At 60.3% G+C, this 19,616-nt stretch overlaps 1 protein-coding gene across 1 annotated transcript in view; it reads left to right on the plus strand.

Annotated features, from left to right (window-relative positions):
- The first annotated feature begins 208 nt into the window (after positions 1-208).
- KLF13 (Kruppel like factor 13) overlaps positions 209-19,616 on the plus strand; it is a 40,300-nt gene continuing 20,892 nt past the window's right edge. The window contains exon 1 of the mRNA XM_036842586.1: positions 209-1,158. Coding sequence (XP_036698481.1) covers positions 570-1,158 — 589 coding nt within the window. The 5' untranslated portion in view covers positions 209-569. The remainder of the gene's footprint in view (positions 1,159-19,616) is intronic.

Here is a 19,616-nt window from a genome sequence, read left to right on the forward strand (position 1 = left end):
TCCTCCCCAGGCGTGGGCGCGTGACCGCCCCATCCCGCCGATGCGCGCTCCGGGATCCCCGCCCCCTCCGCGTGCGCAGCTCCCCGCTGCCGCCGCCGCCGCCTGTAACCTGCGCCGCCAGGATGTGGCTGGGGGCTGACGTCGGGTCCAGATGTGGCCCCGGCCCCGCCCACCCCCGGGGCCGGGCCGCCCACACCGAGCCGCGGCGCGCGCGGCGGCTGTCCCGCCTGCCACAATGCGCGGCGAGGCTGCGGTCGCGACTTGGCGAGGCCGTCCCTAACGTCGCCACTCGGCATCCTTAGGACAGGCCTCCCCTGACGCCCCGCGGGGGCCTCACTCGCCCGCGCCCCCCAGGCGCTCACTCTTCGGTGCCCAGCCAGGCGGGCGCCTCGCAGACGCGGAGCCGCGCGGGTGACGGCAGAGGCGGCTGCGCGCCCAGCCCAGCCCGCGGAGAGGGCGCGCCGCGCCCCCGCCCCCCGCCAGCTCTCCGGAGGCCGTGGGTGCGGATGCGCCGCTGACGACTCGCAGCGACCAGCAGTGCCGCCCGCCCGCCGGCCGGAGCCCGCAGCATGGCAGCCGCCGCCTATGTGGACCACTTCGCCGCCGAGTGCCTCGTGTCCATGTCGAGCCGCGCGGTCGTGCACGGGCCGCGGGAGGGGCCTCAGCCTGGACCCGAGGGTGCGGCCGCTGTCGCCGCCACGCTGCCCCGCGTCGAAGAGCGCCGCGACGGCAAGGACAGCGCCTCGCTCTTCGTAGTGGCGCGGATCCTGGCGGACCTTAACCAACAAGCGCCGGCGCCCGCCCCCGCGGAGCGCAGAGAGGGCGCCGCGGCCCGGAAGGCGAGGACCCCCTGCCGCCTGCCGCCCGCGCCACCACCCGCCCCCGAGCCCGCCTCCCCCGGCGCCGGTGGCGCGGCGGCCGCGCCCCTCAGCCCGGCGTGGAGCGAGCCCGAGCCCGAGCCCGAGGCGGGGCTGGAGCCGGAGCGAGAGCCGGGGCCCGCGGGGAGCGGCGAGCCCGGCCTCAGACAAAGGGGCCGGCGGGGTCGAAGTCGCGCCGACCTCGAGTCCCCGCAGAGAAAGCACAAGTGCCACTACGCGGGCTGCGAGAAAGTTTACGGGAAATCCTCGCACCTCAAGGCGCACCTGAGAACTCACACAGGTCAGTGGGGCGGCCCGGGGCCAGTGCGAGTTACCCGGCCACGCCCCCGGAGCCGCCGGCGGGTAGCGAGGGGAGGTCGGGCCGGGAACGGTCGGGGCCTCGCCCCTTTCCCAGCCGCTTGGGGCTGCGGGCGACATCCCGCGCACCGCGCGAGGCGGGTCCCGGCGCTGGGAGCCGGCGCCCACCCGGCGACCGCGCCCCCGCCGGGCACGCCCCCTCCCCGGGCGCGCTCGGGCGGGGCCGCGGGGGCGATTGTCGTCATCTGGGCCGGGGCCGGGGGCGGGGACCCCGCCCAGGTCGGGGGGGGCGCAAGGGCAGGTGCCCGCTAGCTGGGTGGGGGCCGCGGGTGCCACCCGGGGAGGTGGGCGGCCCGAGAGCCGCGGGGGAGGGGTGTCCTCGCCCGGCCCCTCCCCCGCCGGCCGGGCGCGCGCTCGGGTGGGGAGGGGCCGGCCCGGGCGCGCGGCGGGCGGAGTTCACGCGGGGACAGGGCTGCCTCCAGCCACTCGGCACATTCTTCGCTCTCCTCTTCCTGTAATTTTTCCAGCGCTCTAAGGTTTAATTTGTCGAAACCAGAGCCAGCGGCGGCCGACGCGGGGGGCGGTCCCGGGTCCTCTCCCGCGGCTCTTTGTGGGAGCCCCGCCCATCCGGCCGGCGGGGGCGCGCCGGACCCGAGGGGCTCCTGGGGCCTGCTGCGCTTTCTCCCGAAAGGAGCGCCCTGCCTCCTGCCCGTAGGTCTGCGCCGCCCTCCTCCCCGCCGTGCTCTCACCTGCCGGGGCCGGATGCGGGCAGGCAGCACCTGCACGGGGGCGGGCGGCCGGAGCCGGCAGCCTGGGATCCGCGGACCGCCGCCCGCCCCCGACCCCAGGGCAGCATTTCCCTTCGCGCGAGTCTGGGACTGTCGTTGATTCCTCTGTGGTTGTTTATTGTGTTTTAAACACAAAAGTGGAAACAACCTTTTGATGGTTAAACAACCTTTTTTCCCCAGTTTGGTTTAAAGAATTGTGTATTTCATTTGAGCTCACGCGAACTCTTCTGGACACTTAGGTCTTCCATCTTTGGGACAGTTTTTAAGCCTTTATACTGTTAACTTCGTGATCGAAGGTTTAGGTTTCTCATTTGTAAAACAGCTCACAAACTGATTACATGACTGATTTAAAAACCGCAGTAGGCTTCAAGAACCTAGAGCTGAAAGGCTTTTTCTCCCGGTACATTTGGAACTGAGTCGGCCCAAGGTCTGCGGGTGTCAGGTATCGCGGATCTCACGACCGCTTCCCCCCGAGGCTGTCCCCGCATTTCTGGTCCCACGCTGTGGCCGCTCAAACCACGTGGCAGGTGGTGGGGTCTCGGGTGAAGGCGGGCCGTTTCTAGGCTGTCTGAGTCAGAGTTCGGGCTGTGTGGACTCTTGAGGGGGGTGGGGACGTTACTGCAAGAGTGGGTGTGGTCGTGGGGGAGGGGCGAAGCTAGGTTTGGAGCCAGGCGGACCCCAAGTACCCGGGCGGGGCCAGCGTTTGGGGTGCGGCTGGGGTTGAGTACCCCGTTGAGGCGAGGCCAGTACTGGGTAGGGAACTTGATTGGAAAACCTTTCTGCAGCCACTTTTACTGTGGCCTTCCACCCGGCAGCACCCGGTAGCCAGCTTCGCGAATTGCGGAGGGACTGGCCCGGGGCGGGGCTCGCCCGGGCCTCCGCCGGGGCATGCCTTCCGGGTTGTCTCAGCCCCCCTGGTCCAGGGTCCGTGTGCCCTGCGCAGCACAGGGCAGGATGGCTAGATGCTTGGGTCAGGGGCGCTGGGAACCCACGCCTTCGCAGTGGGGTGGAAGCCAGCCTCTCTGGGATGCCTGGAAGCCCAAGGCAGTCAGAAGAGGATGGATCCATACGTTGCCTGCGAAGTGCTATGTCTGTTCTTAGAGCAGGGAGCTGGCCCCAACCTCCAGGTGTGCAGAAACTCGGAGCTCTACCTCCAGAGCAGTTGCAGACCTCCAAGTCAGGAGTGCACAGGGTTCCCTTGGGGCCCTCGGAAATGCAGATTTCCAGGTCCCAGATGCCGACTGCAGTTTAAGGGGTCCCCCAGGTGAATCTGCTTATGAACCAAGAATCCACCTCTGGTCCAGGGCACCTCCAGGAAGCCCATTTCCAGGCTGAGCCCAGGTGTGCAGAGCATAAGTCACTGGTGTTCATAGAGGGGACAGAGCCAGCCCACAGAAGGGAGAGGAGAGGCAAGTTGGCTGCAGGGGGTGACCGAGAGGTGACCCTGGGAAGACCCGAGCAGCAGACCCTGGTTTGTGGGCTCCCAGAGTGTTCTGCGGTGGGAGGGGTGGTCTTTGCAGGCAGTGGCTCAGGTCATGCCAGGCCTTTCATTAGGGACCCCCCTACCCCCATAGCGATTGTATGGTGGGGAGTGAATACCAAAATGACCTTTAGCCAAGGAGGCAGTTGGCACCTTGCTCTGCCTAGCTTTGGGACCAGGGACTGGTCCCCAGGTCTCCCTGCAGCTTGGTGATGTCTCCCTTGACCACCTGGAAGGTTTGCAGGAAACGAGGGCGTGTGTGTGTGTGTGTGTGTGTGTGTATGTGTGTGTGTGTGTGTGTGTGTGTGTGTGTGTGTGTGTGTGTGTGAAATTCCTTTGGGAGTTCCTAGGGTCATCTTTTTTTTTTTTTTTTTTGATGTGGACCATTTTTAAAGTCTTTATTGAATTTGTTACAATATTGCTTCTGTTCTATGTTTTGGTTTTTTGGCTGCGGGGCATGTGGGATCTTAGCTCCCCAACCAGGAATTGAACCCTCACCCCCTGCATTGGAAGGTGAAGTCTTAACCACTGGGCTGCTAGGGAAGTCCCCTAGGGGCATCTGTGACTCTGGGGGAACCTGGGCTTCCTGGCTCTGCTTTGATCTCCCACCCCCACCCCTAACCGACTGCACGCAAAGAGCTGCTGCTTGTCCTGGTTAGCTGTGTGGCCGTGTGGTCCCCCAAAGGTCATCCTAGGAACTCATGACTTTCTGTCACATTTAGGTAACTGTTGATGTTATAGCAAGCTCATGATAAAACAAAACAGACACAAACGTCTTTGCAACTTGAGCCCCTTGTTATTTGGTTGATCGTAACTTCCCAGCCCAGACCTGGGAGGTTTGCTAAGACTCGCTTTGGGGACTGCCTAGACCAGGAGCAGATTTTCTTGGAGACCGAAGGGCTTTGATTTGAAAATTCAAGGACTTAGAGAAGGGAAGCTCTGGATCCCTCTGAGGGCGGACTCCCCGCCCGCCCGCCGCAGCTGGCCAGGTCGCACATATTGGAGGAGGTTCCTACCTGTCGTCCAGGATGGGGCGGGGGGCGGGGGGGGGGCTTGGTGAGCACCTAGCAGAGTGGCCCCAGTCTTCCTAGGCAGACATATCACAAATACATTCCTATTTGTTCCCACAAAGGATTGTTTTCAGAATGTCTCTGTGCCCTGTTTTCCCTCCAGCGCTAGTAGCCAAAACCTCTCCTTGCACCCTGGGCTGGGCTGGTCTCAGCAGCTCTGGGGGCCTGGCCAGGAAGGTGGGCACTGTGTTGGACACAGCCCCTCTCTCCTGCAGCCCCAGAGAGATGTTCCTGGCCACCTGGCCCTGTGTGGGGTGGGGTGGAAAGTAGAGTGAGACTTCACTGTCTCAGCCATTTCCTGTGATAATTTGCGGCAGGATTTGTTTGAAATTTACACTGACCCACTGAACGAGGGATTCGATCCCCAGTGAGATTACTGGGGCAAGGATTTAGGTCCCCTCCCCCAACCCGAGCTGTGGCTTTAGAACATGGTTTCCAAGCACACTGCCCGCCCGGACCCCTGGCAGGTGCTCCCCTGGGCAGCTGTGTTGCAAAGGCAGCCTGTCAGAGTGGAGGGTGGCTGGCCGGGATCTCCTTCACCCAGAGCAAACCAAGCTGGCAGAGGGCCAGCACTTTGTCTAGGACACGGCCAGGCCAGCAGCTCCCGCCCCTGCTCGCCCACAGTCCCAGGCTGCCAGTGGGCCTAGTTGTGAAACTCTTCAAAGAGTGCAGAAGTGTGTAGACAGAATGTGCAGCCCTCCCCTCCCCCAGCTAACCACTGTTGCCCTTTACTGGTACGTCCCTTTCCAGACCCTTTTCATGGATTTTTCTGTATACACGCAAGCACGTGCATTCACAGAGTAGGTGATTTTAAAACACACATGTAGGACCCACCAAACACATTCCACCGAGGCTTTTGTTCTGTGTGTTTGCTCAGTGAGGCAGCTTCGTTCTTTTTCCTGGCTGCATAGTACTCCAGGGTGCAGCTGTGTGGCTGTACTGTCACTTACCTAGTCTCTTACCTGCTGGAAGCACAGCTGCGCTGCTTTTCTTGTTTGCTGTTAGAAGCCGTGCAGCAGTAGACTCTGGTGTGTGTCTCGGTGTCCAGCTGGCATTCGTGTGGGATTGAGACCTGGTGGTGGTAGTGACGGGGGCATAGGCGGCGTTTAAATGTGTGGTAGAGCTAGCTACTATGTTGACTTAAAGGACACATTATGTTTTGAAAGGAAACAGGTTGACAGATCTTGGTCTCCCCAATGTTAAGGTTCCTGCTGTGTCTCTGGCTGACTTTTTTTTTTTTTAACTTCTCCCAGTTCTCCTTTTGTACACGTGAAAGCATCATATTGAGAACATTTGAAACAAACTCAACAAAACCATTGTTACTCTCGCATCCCTCACGATCGGCTGTCCTACCATCCTGACTCAGCTTACCCGGTAGCCCGCAGCCCCTGCCGCAGTGAGGTGTGCCCCCGGGGGCCTCCTGGCACGGCCTGCACTGGGCGGGGGTGGGGGGCACCGATGTGATGCCATTTGCTCCCCCCTCCCCTGGCTGAAAGCAGATTTGAGGCCCTCCCTCCTGTGTGAGCACCTGATAGGACCACGCTTCACTTAGCCAGAGGCCCTGTGTGTGTGGCTTCAAGCCTCTTCAAACCAACAGGGTTGGGGGAACCAACAGGGTTGGGGGCCCTGCCCCTTCAGAGAAGGTGCTGCTGAGTCCACTCGTGGCGGCCCACATGCTCTCAGGACCTGTCTGCTCTGACTTGACTCTGAATCCCGGTGGTTGTTTGATTCCTAGACGTGGCATATCAAAAGGGCAAGGGTGAGATACGTTGCTGGTGCTAAAAGCAAGGGAGGAAGCAAACCAAAGGGTTATTCACACGCACACATGTGTGTTTAAATATATAACTTGAGAAACCCCACAAAACCCCACAGCACTAGAGCAGACCCAGGGCATCTGCAGAGGCTGTGAGGTCCTCCCTGCCGTCCCTGGGGCCTGCGCTCTGTGACACCTGACCTTCCCAACAGAGATCTGGAGCTCTCAGGGCACTGTTAAGGTGTGTCTGGTTTGTGCCCTAAGAAGGCAGTGAAAATAGTTTTTAAAATAAAAACTTATAGAATGATGCACTCAGTGCTCATGCTGTGTCCTGCACATCCACGCGGCTTGCCAGGGGCTGGGCCTTCAATTTGCAGTACTTTCCAGTACGCTGTTTCATCTTCACAAGGACCCTATGGAACAGGCACTGTAATTATTACTAGTTTTTAGATAAGGACACTCAGGCTTAGACGGGTTAAGAAATATGTTAGAGGTTGCACAACAGATGAGGGTGGAGCCTCCCCGCTTTGGGGTGTGGGTGTGCCCGTCTTGACCGGGTTCCAGGGGACGGCGGATGAACAGGGCCTCAGGTTGTTAGAAGCCCAAGTGCCCCTCGCACACCGTTTCCCCCAAAAATTCTCATTACTTCTGAAACGTAAAGGGATTGTACGATGTACATTCAAATACTCTTCTTCTCGAGTCATTAGTTAATATTCTGTCACACTTTTAGAAAATCCTTTGTTCCCTCTTTCCCACTTTCTCTCTCTAAATACTATGTTTTCTCTCTCCCCTGCCTCTCATCTCTCTAAATGTTACACATTATCTAACATACCGTCCATATTCAGTTTCCCTAGTGACCCTCCCAGGTGGCCCATACAGGAGCCGGGATGCGGTTAATCACACATTGCATTTGGTTGTCCTAATTCTTTAGTGTCCCTCAATCTGACACTAAGGGACACTAGTGTGCCTCCCCCCCCCCATCTTTTGGTCTTTGGTGCATTGGCATTTTAGGGATCCAAGCCAGTTGTCTTGTAGAACGATCCCACAATCTGCATTGGTCTTGTTTCCTCATGATTAGATCCACTTTAAACAATCTTCGGTCAAAACTACAACGCAGGTGATGCTGGGCCCTCTGTGCACCACAGTGCTGGATCGTGGGTGAAGGGGAGCCTGCCAGGCTCCTCCGCTGTACAGGGCTGTTCTCTTCTTGACAATAAGTGACACTCTGAGACCGTGGCTTTCCAGAGGCCAGGGCGCTGCTGGTCCTTCGCGGAGCCAGGTACCGTGCTGGGGCGCCGTCTGCTCACCTTTATTCAGCCCCTTCTGCCCAGTCCACCTGCCAGGCTTCTGTTCATCCTCCAGTGTCCTTGACTGGACAGGTGCTGGGTTTTTCAGGTTTGTTGTTGCAAGTCTTTTTAAAGTAAAAGGGGCAGCTCAAGAGAGTCTTAGGAGCTCCTTCCCCCAAACAAACCAGATCCCCTGATTTTACGTTGAATCAGATGTTTCCAGATGGTATTTGTAGCAGCTCAGGAGGTGTTCGTGGGCATGTTCTTCTCGGTCAGCCCACCCACACCTCGGCTCTGTGCCTACTGGTGACCTGTCTCCCAGGCCTGGGCGGGTGGGGCCTGCAGCCGGTGACACACTTAATGTCCTGGTGGGTCTCAATATGCTTTCCAGGAAAAACCCAAATACGGATCTAAGTCCACACACCTGAGCCTGTTTTCCTTTCCTTTCACAGCCCCAAATGGGATTATTTTCTTGAGAAGTCAATGTCCCGTCAAGATGGGAACAAACTTCTGAGTGTTCGCCCAGCCTGGCGGGTCAGAAGCAGCTGCTGCAGTGTGACTGGGATGGGGCAGTGGGGACAGAGGCCCCCAGAGCTGAGCGCTGGCCTCAGAAGGCCTTGGCCGCTGCCCTGGGCCAATACAATGGAGGCTGGAACTCTGACTTTTTACCCTGCAGGCAGTGATTTGACACGAGGTACTTAACATAGGACAGAAGGACTCCTTACCCAACCCCGAGTTCTGCCACTTGGCTGACACACACACACACACACACACACACACACACACGAACACGCGGTACCCTGTCTGTTGTGGCTGACCTGAGCATCCAAGGCTGGAGCGTGTTTCTGTGGAACCCATGACTCCCAGTTCCATGGTCAGTTTTACACATCGGGGCCCACCCTCCCCCTCAGCGTAGAGGTCCTGCAGTGAGGAGGCTGCGTCCCCTCGCTCCTCTGGTGGCTGGGCTCTGCCGTGTCCTCCACCTGCTCCCGGTCCCCTGCCGACCCGGGTGGGCTGGGGCATCCTCCCCGTTCGCCACGGGCCTCGTGTGCGTGGTGCAGGCGGCCTGGCCCAGTGCGGCGTCTGCGCTGACATCGTTCTGAACGCACAGCACAGGGCACGCTCCAGGTTTTTACTGTGGTGTGTGTGCGGGGGGCGGAGGTGGGGGATCTGTTTATTGTTCTCCTTTTTTGAAGTTCATCACGCAAAAAACACTTGCTCACCAGGAACTTGGCCGCACTCTGTGGCCACTGGCCAGCCTGTCCCAAGGTGACCTGTTCGGAAAAGTGCTGAGACTTGATGCCTCAGTTTAAATGTCCCTGCGCTGCTGTCACAGGGGCGTGGCCTGCCTGCACAGATGGGCGACCCCGTGGTCCCCGAGCACAGGGCCCAGGCCTGTCTCCTGGAGCCAGAGCCCAGGGCGCGTCGTGTGAGAGCTTTGCAAGTTGGCAGTCACTCACCAGAGAGCGAGTGGCTCTGCCTGTGTCAGGCTCCTGCCTCGGAAGGGACTTCTGGCGCAGGCCTTTGTCCTGCAGACGTGGCCAGTGGGAAGGAAGCTCAGGTGTGGAAGAGGGTGAAGCGGGCTCAGGAGCTCAGGGGGCTTCCTGACCCCACCCGGGGCGGGGCCCCAGCAGGGTGCCGGCTGGGCAGCCTGGCAGGGACCTGGGGCCCGGTATGGGGCTCCTCATGCCCTTGGGTTAAGTTGACCCGAGGTCATTCTCCTCCAGTGGGAGCAGTACAGGAATTTCCTCCTGTAAATTCCTTCTCTGAGCTTTTCACTTGTTTTTAACTCTCTTTTATTGTATAAATGCTCACTAATAAAAAAAAATAAAGGATAAAGAACTTGTTTGGGGGCCAGAGGAAGAAGCTAAAGTTAATGGCAGATCAAGAATAGAGGTTTTTGCAAGAAAGTGTTGGGAAAGAGAGGAACCAGAAAAGGCGCACACAAGCCTCAGCACTCAGCCCACTAGGAGGGGCGGAGCGGGGCCCAGGGGCCCAGGCGTGTCCTTGGTGGGGAGTGGTGTTTTGCCTGGGCCTTTGGCTGGCTGAGTTGCTCAAAACCAAGTCTGAGATCAGGGAGAGGGTCTGGGAGGGGCGGGGTTAGCACCGTGGGTGCTCTCTTATCAGCAACAAACTTCACAGGTTTTCACTGGAGGAGGGACAGTGAGTGTGAATGAGTCACGTAGTTGCCACTGATACTGTCACTGAGAGATGGGCAGTCTGGCTACTTAGGAGCCCCACGTGCTTCCCTAACTTCTGCCCATTGTCCTCCATCCCCAACCGGCCACTCTGGTTTGCCCACTGGTCGTGGGTGGTCCTCTCCCACTGGGCATGCTGAGTGAGCACGGCAGGGCGGCGGGACTCAGGCGGTGTAAACGCCATCCACAGGTCCCCTCCACCCATCACTGAGGTCTCACCCGAGTCCCACTCTGGAAGGATTTCCCCGTGTTTGTTCATCAGTTGCCATTTTTGTCACTTAGCACAGGCGTTGTGGTGTTAGGAGGCCCCCAGGGACTCCAGCTCCTGCAGCCCTGGGTGCCAAGGGTGGTCCCCCAGGTTTCCTTGTCTTTTCCAGAGTGCTCTCTCTGGGCGGCTTGCATGGCAAATCCTGTTTTCTAAAGTTGCCTTGGGAATTCCCTGGCAGTCCAGTGGTTAGGGCTCTGCACTTCCATTGTAGGGGGCATGGGTTCGATCCCTGGTTGAAGAACTAAGATCCCGCATGCTGTACGGCACAGCCAAAAAATTTTAAAAAATAAAGTTGCCTTGTTGTTTGGCCTAAGGCACCGGGGATATTCCCCCAGGAGAGTCTGAGGGCCTTTGCAGGACGCCATCTTTTACAATGATGAAATGTCTTTTAGCATTTTCTCCGAGCCCTCTTCGAGGTGGGGCCCTGAGCGTTCACAGCATAGGCCTCATGCTGTTGTGTTGGCGATCAGGGTGGTTGCCCTAAGTTACTGTCAGGCCTCTGGGGTTTACAGGAAATTCAGCTTTGGCTTCTTACAGGTGCTGATTTGAAGCTGTCCTTCCCTGATACTGGGCTGGGTGTTACATGCTAGCATCCTGCTTTGGACAGGTTGCATCAGTCTTAAGTTCACTCACTTTAGCCTTTGGAAAATGTCACCCTTTCTCTCCCTTTCCCTGATCGTCTCCCTGACTCTTGAACCAAGTGTTTTAACTCCTTCCCATATTCAGCTCCTCCCGTCACGTGTTCAGCACTGCACGGGGCCTCGGGAGGCAGACACGTGTGTGCACGTGTGTGTGTGCGAGCATGCGTACCAAAGCTCAGGACAGTTGTTTCTGTGGAAGGAAGCCCGTCGGGAGGCCTCTGGCCAGGTGGCTCCTGCTGCAGCACGCAGGGGGGTTGTCATGCCGAGGCTTGCCCTGCAGGAGCAGGAGGAAGGCGCAGTGTGTGTCCAGCTGAGGCTATAGGGGCAGCGCTGGCCTTAGGGTGGAGCGGGCACCCTGGAGTCGAGCTGGAGGTTGTGAATTCCCGGGCCCCGGTGGGGTACTTGTTCTGGGGCCATTCTGCCCTCGATCGGGGCCAGCAGCCTGGCATGGGGGTCTGGCTGTGGCTGGCCGGACGGACCTGAGCTGAGCTCTGTGGCTGCCCAGTGGAGGGTGCAGCCTGGTCCTCACATTTCCTCCTCCCTGCCCCCTCCTCCCCCTCCTCCTTTCCTTCCTCCTCCTCCTCCCCTTCTCCCTCCACCCCCCTCCCTCCTCCTCTCCTCACACCTGGGGTCTAAGCTCATTTTTAATCTGCCCTCAGGGGTTTCCAGTCCTCAGGACAGGGGAGGGTCGGTGTGCTGGGGAGCAGGTCCCAGGAGGCTGGGGAGACCTGGAGACACCTCTCCTTTGTTCTGTGGCCTGGCTCAGCCTCGGAGACCAACCGGCAGAGGTCTGGGGTGGGGCTGTGGCTTCCTCCTCCGTCCTCTGGGCCCCTGGGGACACCCTGGCGGCCCTTCCTGTGGGGTGTTAGAGGCAGTGGCCTAGCTGTTCCTGGTAGGTCAGCATCCTCCCACACAGCAGAGGGAGAGGTAAACACCGGGTCCCCTTGGCAACCGGCTGAGCCGGGGCTCAAAGTACTTGTGGCAAGAGAAGCTCTCGTTGTCTCATGTTTCTAGGATGGGCTTCTATTTTGATTTTTTTTTTTTTCTTTAATTAGCTGGAGTGACTAAGATACCAAGATGCCTGACCTGGTTCCTAGAATTTCTTAATAAACATTTATATTCCCTTTACAGGAGGCATGTTTCTTGCAGTGATTCATGGGCATTTTCTTTTAAACTGTGGAGAGGCCCTGGCATGGCAGGGCGGGGGTGGCACAAAGGGCCCCCACTGCTGACAGCTGGCACGGTCGCAGGCCGGGGCGCTGGCAGGGTCGCGGCCCGGGAGTGCTCGCGTAAACACTGCCCCGGGATTGTGTTGACTTGGAGGTTGATGACACTCCATCGAGAGTTTTGGGGAGGTGCCTCTCTCATCTCAGGATGTTCAGAGCCCCGTAACAAGTGTCCAGAAGTCTGTCTGAGCCCAAGCCATGCTCTCCCCACCAGATGCCAAGTTCTCCTGGGAGGCCAAGGTATGAACTAGTTTACACCTTGGTACAAGATGACACTTTGGTGTTTGATGTTAAGCCCTAACTGCTCTCGTAGGTGGCTAGGCTGGATGTCCCATCTCAGTGGGAGTGCCTGAGAGGGTCCGGGCCAGGACGGGGGCCCCTCTCTGTGGGTGAGACTCAGCGGCAGGCCTTGCCCTTTACCTGGGGCTGCCTTGGGCTGCCCTGCTCCATCCACCTGTGAATTAGCTCCTGCAGAGGCGCCTGCCCCCGCCGAGGAGGTGCCAGGTGAGTCTATGAGAAAGCTGACCTCACCGATTTTATCATGAGTGGAGCCGACCCAGGAGGCCGTCTGCAGAGGCACGGCAGGTTTGTGTCCAGGGGCCCGTCTTCACGGTGGGTGTGCAGGCCCCTTGGCTCCCTACCCTCGGCACAGACAGGGCCCCCACTCCGGCCTCCCTGTCGACCCCACGCGTGTAGCTGCGTGGGAAGCAGCTCCCTGCGGAGGGGTCTGTTGGGGTCACCAGGGGCAGGGTGTCAGGGGTTCTGTCTGGTGCCCGGTGCCCTGTGCCCTTTGTAAGTCCTGACCGTCTGGACTTTGGACTTGGAGTCCCGTGCTGTTGCTGCTTCTCGTCCCGGGCTCACGGAAGCTTGACTCCACGTGTGCTGTGTCTTAGTAACCTTGGTCAGGGGCCTCTCAGTGTTTTGTTTTTATCAGAGAAAGGTCTTTTTGTCTGATTGTGCATAGTCATTTAAACAGAGGCAGAGTGCAGTATTGCTGAGGACGCCTGGCCTTGGCGGGAGAACAGATGGAGTCTGGCTCCAGCTTCTCAGCTGTGAAGCAGGTTGGGCATGCTGACCTCTGTCCTCTGAGAGTGTGTGCAAGGCACCCATTGGGAGGTGTGTGTTTGTGTGTGTAGGGTGTGTGTAGGGGGTGTATGTGTGTATATGTAGTGTGTGTTGTGTGCATGTGTGTATATGAGTGTGTGTGGTGTGTGTGTCTGTGTTTAACCTGTGGGAGCAGAATTTCACCCACTGCAGTGTTGCTCGTGGGTACCTGAATGGACAGACAGTTCTGCTGACTTCTCTTTTGGAAAGAAACAGATGATTCAGAACCACTTTTTTGAAGCAGGTGCCAGCTCATGTCTCAGGGCCTCCTGGAGCTGCCCTGTGGCTCTGCATGTGGGTGAGCTGTGTCCCAGCCTCAGCTCCCACCTGTCAAGTGCCGGTCCGTCCTGGGCCACAGAAAGGCAGTGCAGACAGCGTGGCTCCCAAGTCCTGTTGCTATGGAAACCCGCTGCCCAAAGGCTGTGCTTAGGCTAGGGAGTGGTGCCCATGCAGGTGAGCCTCATTTGTTACCAGGTACCAGCTGCTCGGCCCTGGCCACACTCTTTTAAAGACAGAAGCCGCCGAACTGGAACGTTTTTTTTTTTTTTTTTTAAATAATTAATTTTTGGCTGCGTTGGGTTTTCGTTGTTGCGCGTGGGCTTTCTCTAGTTGCGGCAAGCAGGGGCTACTCTTCATTGCAGCGTGCGGGCTTCTCATTGCAGTGGCTTCTCTTGGTGCGGAGCATGGGCTCTAGGCGTGTGGGCCTCAGTAGTTGTGGCTTGTGGGCTCTAGAGCGCAGGCTCAGTTGTTGTGGCGCACAGCTTGTGGGACTTAGTTGCTCCGCGGCATGTGGGATCTTCCCAGACCAGGGCTCGAACCTGTGTCCCCTGCATTGGCAGGAGGATTCTTAACCACTGCACCACCAGGGAAGTCCCTGAACTGGAACCTTGAGGTGACAACCCAGGTCTCCGTCCCCAGAGCAGCTCTGGGTGTGCCTGCGGCCTGGGGTAGAAGCAGGGGTGGCGCCCTCCACCTCCTCTCTGCTGGGCATCACTGGTCTCTACCGTCTCATGGTGATGAGTGGCTATGCCATTCCTGCCAGATGACTCCACCCGGATGGATGGGGCGCTCTGGGTGGGGCTTCCAGAAGCCGGCCGTCGTTGGGAGAGGTGCCCACCTCGGGGAGGCCCCAGCTCCTTGATGGCTTTCGTGACTGGCAGCCTCTTCAGTTGGAAGGCTAGAGATCTTGTTTGCAGTGGAAGCGGCCCCTTAAGGTAGAGAGCACCTGTCTCCGCGGCCAGGGGATCCCGCTCAGGACTGACAGTCGCTGTTTGACGGCTTCCTGGGCTGCTGGTCTCAGCAGCATCCCGCCTCTTGTTTGCAGGGGTAATTGCTCTCAGGAGCTTAGGGCCATCTGCGGATTTTTTCCCCCTTTCTTCTCTCTCTTTTGGGCCACAGTTTTATGTTTTCAGATACGGGAATTGTTTCCTAGAGGGAAGCACGAAAGCACTCTTGAGGCTGGCTTTTCAGCTGTGGAACCACACAGTTCGTGCCCCTTTCCTGCTAGGTTTTCACCCTCGCATAAGTGCATTTGGCATCAAGATGCTTCCTGTGTGGTCTGAGGGGACAACGTTGAAGGAGTATGAGAGCTGAGGGCCTGTATCCTGAGGTGACACCTGGGCACCAGTGTGGCCGTCCTTCCTCTGTCCTGGCATCTCGTTTCAGAGGACATTTGTGAATGCCCCAGTGGGGCAGGGGCTGTTCCAGGGGTTTGCTCGAACGGAGGACGGTGCCGAGGACCTGTGTCCCTCCCCTGCTCGTGTGGGCTGGAGTGACCAGGCCCTCGGTGTGGAGAGGCCCCTGAGCCCGGCGTACCCAGCACTCCTGTAGCTTTGTACCTGCAAGGCCTCACCCTGCCCTGCCACACCCAGCGACACCTGAGCCCCTCCCCACCCCTGCCCTCAGGATGCTCACCTGCTTGGGAAGGCAAGGAGGCGCGAGTGGGGTCCAGCCTTGTGTGGGGACCACAGTGGGAAGGCGCTTCTGCCCTCACGTGTGCCCACCTGTGCCGGCAGCACCCTGGGCCACAGTGATGCCGACCGGGATTCATGTGTTAGGGTATGATTTCCAAGCACAGGAAATGACCAGGGAGGGTTTTTTGCTCACGCGGCCCAGAGCTGTTAAGAGCCGGCCAGCCAGGTCTTGGGATGCTCTCTGGTTTGCAGGCTCCAGCGGTGGCCCCTGCTGACCCCGTGGAGGATGGAGTCTCGCAAAGCCTGGGGCGGATGGCCCGAGGGCGCCTTGGCTCCCAGGCCAGGACTGGTGTCTCTTGGTCCTGGTTCCTGGATCGCGTGGGGAGGTGTCTGCTTTTCCATCTTCCTTGGGGGCAGAGTTGTCCCTCAGGGGCCCCTCCCTGCCTGCTGTGCCTGGTGCCTACGTGGTCGGAGCCTGTCAGTCCTGCCCCAGAGGCAGGCCTCGCGCCCCCGCCTCCTGTGCACACGGGGACGCCGGTTTGTCCTGACATCTGGTCCACCCCCCAACTCCTGCCCCAGGACTGGGGGTCAGCAGAGTGATTTCCTGAGCGTCTTCATCACTGCCCTCGCCCCCATTTTCAGGGCAGGGCCGTAGCGCAGACATGTCCTGTTAAGTCCAGCTGGGGTGCTGGGAGCAGGCTGGGAACGGGCCGCAGCCGGGCGCTCGGTATTTGGGGTGGCCTGCCCCTGCCCCACCGATGTGGGCCTGGCTCATGGGGGGTCACCCCCTGCTCGGGAGCTGGGCTGAGGGCCCTGTTTCCACCGGTGAGAAGGGAGAGCTCCGGGAGGCCTGGGCTGTCCTTCAACACTCCTCCCTGAGGCCAAACGCCAGGGTCACAGGATCTGTCCTAAGAATGTGGAGGATGAGTCCTGGTTCTGAGGCTTACAGATTTTTTTCCCTAAAAGCAGTAGAACCTTTCTGTCAGCACATCTCAGTGGATTCCAGGGCAGTAAGGAGCGGGAAGGATGGCCAGCAGGGGTGGGGCGGGAGGGGCTGTGGCCAGGGCCCCTCTGTGCTCCTGGAGGGTAGTGCCGGCCACCCCAAGGCTGGGGCAGGGTCCTGCCTCTACATGGCGGGCCGAGGTCCAGCCCCCGAGGCCGTAGGCTGGGTGCCCCAACGCTTGGGGCCAGGCCGGGGAGTTGGGGCCTGTGGTCTGGGGCAGGTGCTTCCTCTCGGGCCTTTCTCAGGCTTGTGGTCGAGGAGGCAGTGATGGGACCCGGGCCACACTGAGGGGCAGAGTGGGCCGGCCAGGAGGCACGTGAGGTCACACGCTCTCGGGCAGTGGGGTCCCGGGCCCCGCTGCAGCCCGGCCCAGGAGCACTGGGCTGTCGAGGGGAGAGAAGGGCTGCGGGTCAAGGTGACAGGGCCGGGGCTGGGGGCTGGCCTGGTCAGTGGCCCACACGGACCCACGTGTGCAGCTGTGTTTGTGGGGTGCCTGGACAGTGCCGGGGCGGGGGGCGGTGGGGTGGTTCTTCACTGTCGCCTGAGTGCCACCGAGACCCTGCCTGTGGCTGGCATTTCTGTCCCTAGAGGACTTGGTGCTGCAAGGCCAGCGCCATGCAGCCCTGTCCCTGTGAGCTGCCCTGGGCCTGGGAGGCCTGCACCCCTCCCCGAACACCCCCCCCCCCACCACCACCACCGTGGGGCCCTGTGCACAGCGTGTGTTGAGGGCACCCTGGGGTGAAAGGAGGCACTGAGTGAGGGTGAGGAGTGGGTGGGGTCTCGAAAGGCGGAGAGCTGAGCCGCTCCTGCTGCCCTGGCCCCTTCACCGGCGACAGTGGGAGGCCTGATGTCCCCGCTGGGCAGCACCCTCCTGGCCTGTGGGTGTCGCTGCCGTGAGGCCGAGCTGAGTCCCCGCAGCAGGTGCGGGTTGGCGCCTCCCAACACAGGAGACCGCTGACCCAGGGCGCCCACTCAGCTGGCTGGTGGCAGGTCTCCATGTTTTATCCACACCTTCCCATGTATGACTGGGAGCCCTCCTGGGTGGGCCTCAGCCCCCACTGGCTCGTCGCCTCTCCTACCCCGTGGGTGAAGTCTGTGGTCCCCGACTCTGATCCCAGTTCTAGGGGAAGGGCGTCGGAGGACAGGCTTTCCTCGTGCGTCCCGAGCACCCGAGTGTGCCCACGAGCCCCAGTCCTGGCAAAGGCCCCCGCCGCCTGGCACCCGAGTGAGCCTCCAGCCTGTCTGTCTCCACGGGAACCCGTCCTACACAGGACACCAGGTCGATGATCTGGGCTCCACTGCTTCTGGGAAGATCACCCATCTGTGGTTGCAGAAAGTATCCTCTTCCTTTTCCTGATCTCTCCACCCCACCCCGCCACCACACACACACACACACAGACACACACACACCACACCACACACACACCACACACATACACATACACACACACACACACTCCCTCTCTCTCTCTCAGCTCCGTGCGCCTCCTTAGCACCAGCTGCCTTTCCTCCCGGGCTGGTCCCCATCCCCTCGGTGAGAAGTAAGACGGACGTGCTCAGGACTCCTCCCCGTGCCACCATCCACATTCAGTCATCCCTGGGCCACCGTCCCCAGCTGCAGCCTGGCTCCACTCATCTCCCCGGGCCCGGTCCTGCTGGAGCCCCACTGCCACCTCTTCCTTCTCCCTCTTCGTACCTGGACCTCGGCCTCTCGGCCTCGGGGGCTCCCAGGCCAGGGGCAAGCCCTGCCACCCTCACCCCAGCCTCTGCTCTAGGGAGGGCCTCCCATGAGGTGATACCCACATTGTCACAGCAGCTAACTTCCATGCCTCCTCTTTCAAAGGCATCACCTTCAACTGAAGAAGAAATGAAAGCATCACCTGTTCTCCGAGCCTTTCAGTTTGCAGACAAGGCTGGCCCGGGCCCCCGGTCGTCGGCCCATGTGGTCAGTCCATGGGTGGGCTGGTGGCCCTGTGGCGCCGGCTTCCCCACCCACTGCGCCACAGCCCCTGCCATTGGGGAGGTGCCTACCCATCGGGGAGGTGCCTACGGGAGCAGTGGGTTGGGTGGCCATCAGGAGAGGGGCTTGGGGGGGGTGCACAGGGGCCCTGCCTGTTGGCCTTCAGCCAGGGCTGTGGTGGTCCAGGTCTGTGACGGGGCCACACTCAGGAGGTAGGAGTGCTCAGGGGATAAGAAACCGCTCAGGGAGGCACGGAGCTGGGGCTCAGTGTCTCCCCAGCATCACAGGCATCCCCCCAGAGCTCCTCTGGCAGCACCAAGGCTCCCGAGGAGAAGGCTCCTGTGCTGAGGCCACCCTGGGCTGGCGGAGGTTTGGGAAGCGCCATTCTTGGTGCTTGTGGGTGCGGAGAGGGGAAGGGAGGGTCTTTCCAAAGCTATGAGCCAGGTTCCTGTAAGGGAGGAGGGCTTGGGGGTGGACTCTGGGGGGTGTGGGAGCAGAGAGGCACCGCCCAGCCACTGGGGCCGGGGGTGGGGGGGTGGTGTGCAAAGGGCAAGTCAGAGGGGCCCCTCCGGAGGCAGGTCTGGGCTGGAGGGGTGTTGCCTTGGTGATGAGAGCCAGGCCCAGAGTGTGGGCATCCAGGGGTCGTGAGGGATGGTGGGAAGGGGAGTCCTGTGCAGGCTCCTTACCAGCAGGGTCTGGCTGGGGGCACCAAGGGAGGGGAGAGAAGGGGGGAGGGGAGAGTAGGGGGGCGGGGGCGGAGCGGCATGACTCAGGAGGCCAGGAGAAGAAGAAAGGAGAAGTGGGTGTCACGGTGCTCTTCGGGTCCCCCGGCTTCTGGGCCTCCGGACGGCATGTGTGCCCCTCCCCTCCATGGGCATCCTCGGGGGAATGCACAGCCCCCGCCCAGGAGGAGGGAAGGTGTGTTTCCAGCAGCCCTCCTCGTGCTCGAGTGCTTGCAGCCGGGCTTTGCTGACGGCTCCCCGCGGTCAGCCTCCGCTCTGAGGGCTGCCTCCTCCTCTTGCTGGGCGCCCCTGGTCTACTTCTGAGGGCAAGACCCAAACCCTGGGTTTCTCTGCTGGTGAGGAAAGTGAACAGCGCACAGGGCTTGGCAGGATGTCAGGCTGCCCACGGGAGGGAAGAGAAGAGGATTCGGCGAAGCCCGCTGGAGTGGCTGGTGGCCTCCGCTACCCGCTCCGACTTGGTTTTGCGCTAAAGTGACAGCAGAACCCAAGGGTCTGGCTGTGTCAGCCCAGCCCTCGTGCTCTCTGGGAGGAGGAGGGCCACGCATGGCACACGTGCACACATGTTCTTATTGAAAATGGTACGTTAACTGCAAATGATTTGGGAAATTTTAGAAAAGCTCAAAAAAGAGAGGTTATGTGGCACCCAGTTGTACCTCCCAGAGCAGTTGCTTGGCCCTGTCCTTATCCTTGGGGGACAGTTCACCGGTGTTCAGCCCCAGAAGCCCTCCGGGCGCCCGAGCCTGGCCGCGAGGTCACAGCCGCACAGCCACCTGCCCAGACATGACTGCTCGCCAGCCTCCACGCCTTGGGCTCTGCTTTGCAGCCGTGGTGGCCGCCGTGGGCTGTTTGTGGAGGCCTGCGTTCTGTCTAGAACTGAAGTGCAGCTGTGGGGAGGAGTGGGGGCCTACCGCCCACCCACAGGGGCTTTGGAGCATCACAGTGTGCGACTGTCATTCCGCCGGGGGCATCCCGGGACCCATGGAAGTGCTGCTGCCCCGAGCTCTCCAG

Source organism: Balaenoptera musculus, chromosome 2 (assembly GCF_009873245.2).
Source record: "Balaenoptera musculus isolate JJ_BM4_2016_0621 chromosome 2, mBalMus1.pri.v3, whole genome shotgun sequence".
NCBI lineage: Eukaryota > Metazoa > Chordata > Mammalia > Artiodactyla > Balaenopteridae > Balaenoptera > Balaenoptera musculus.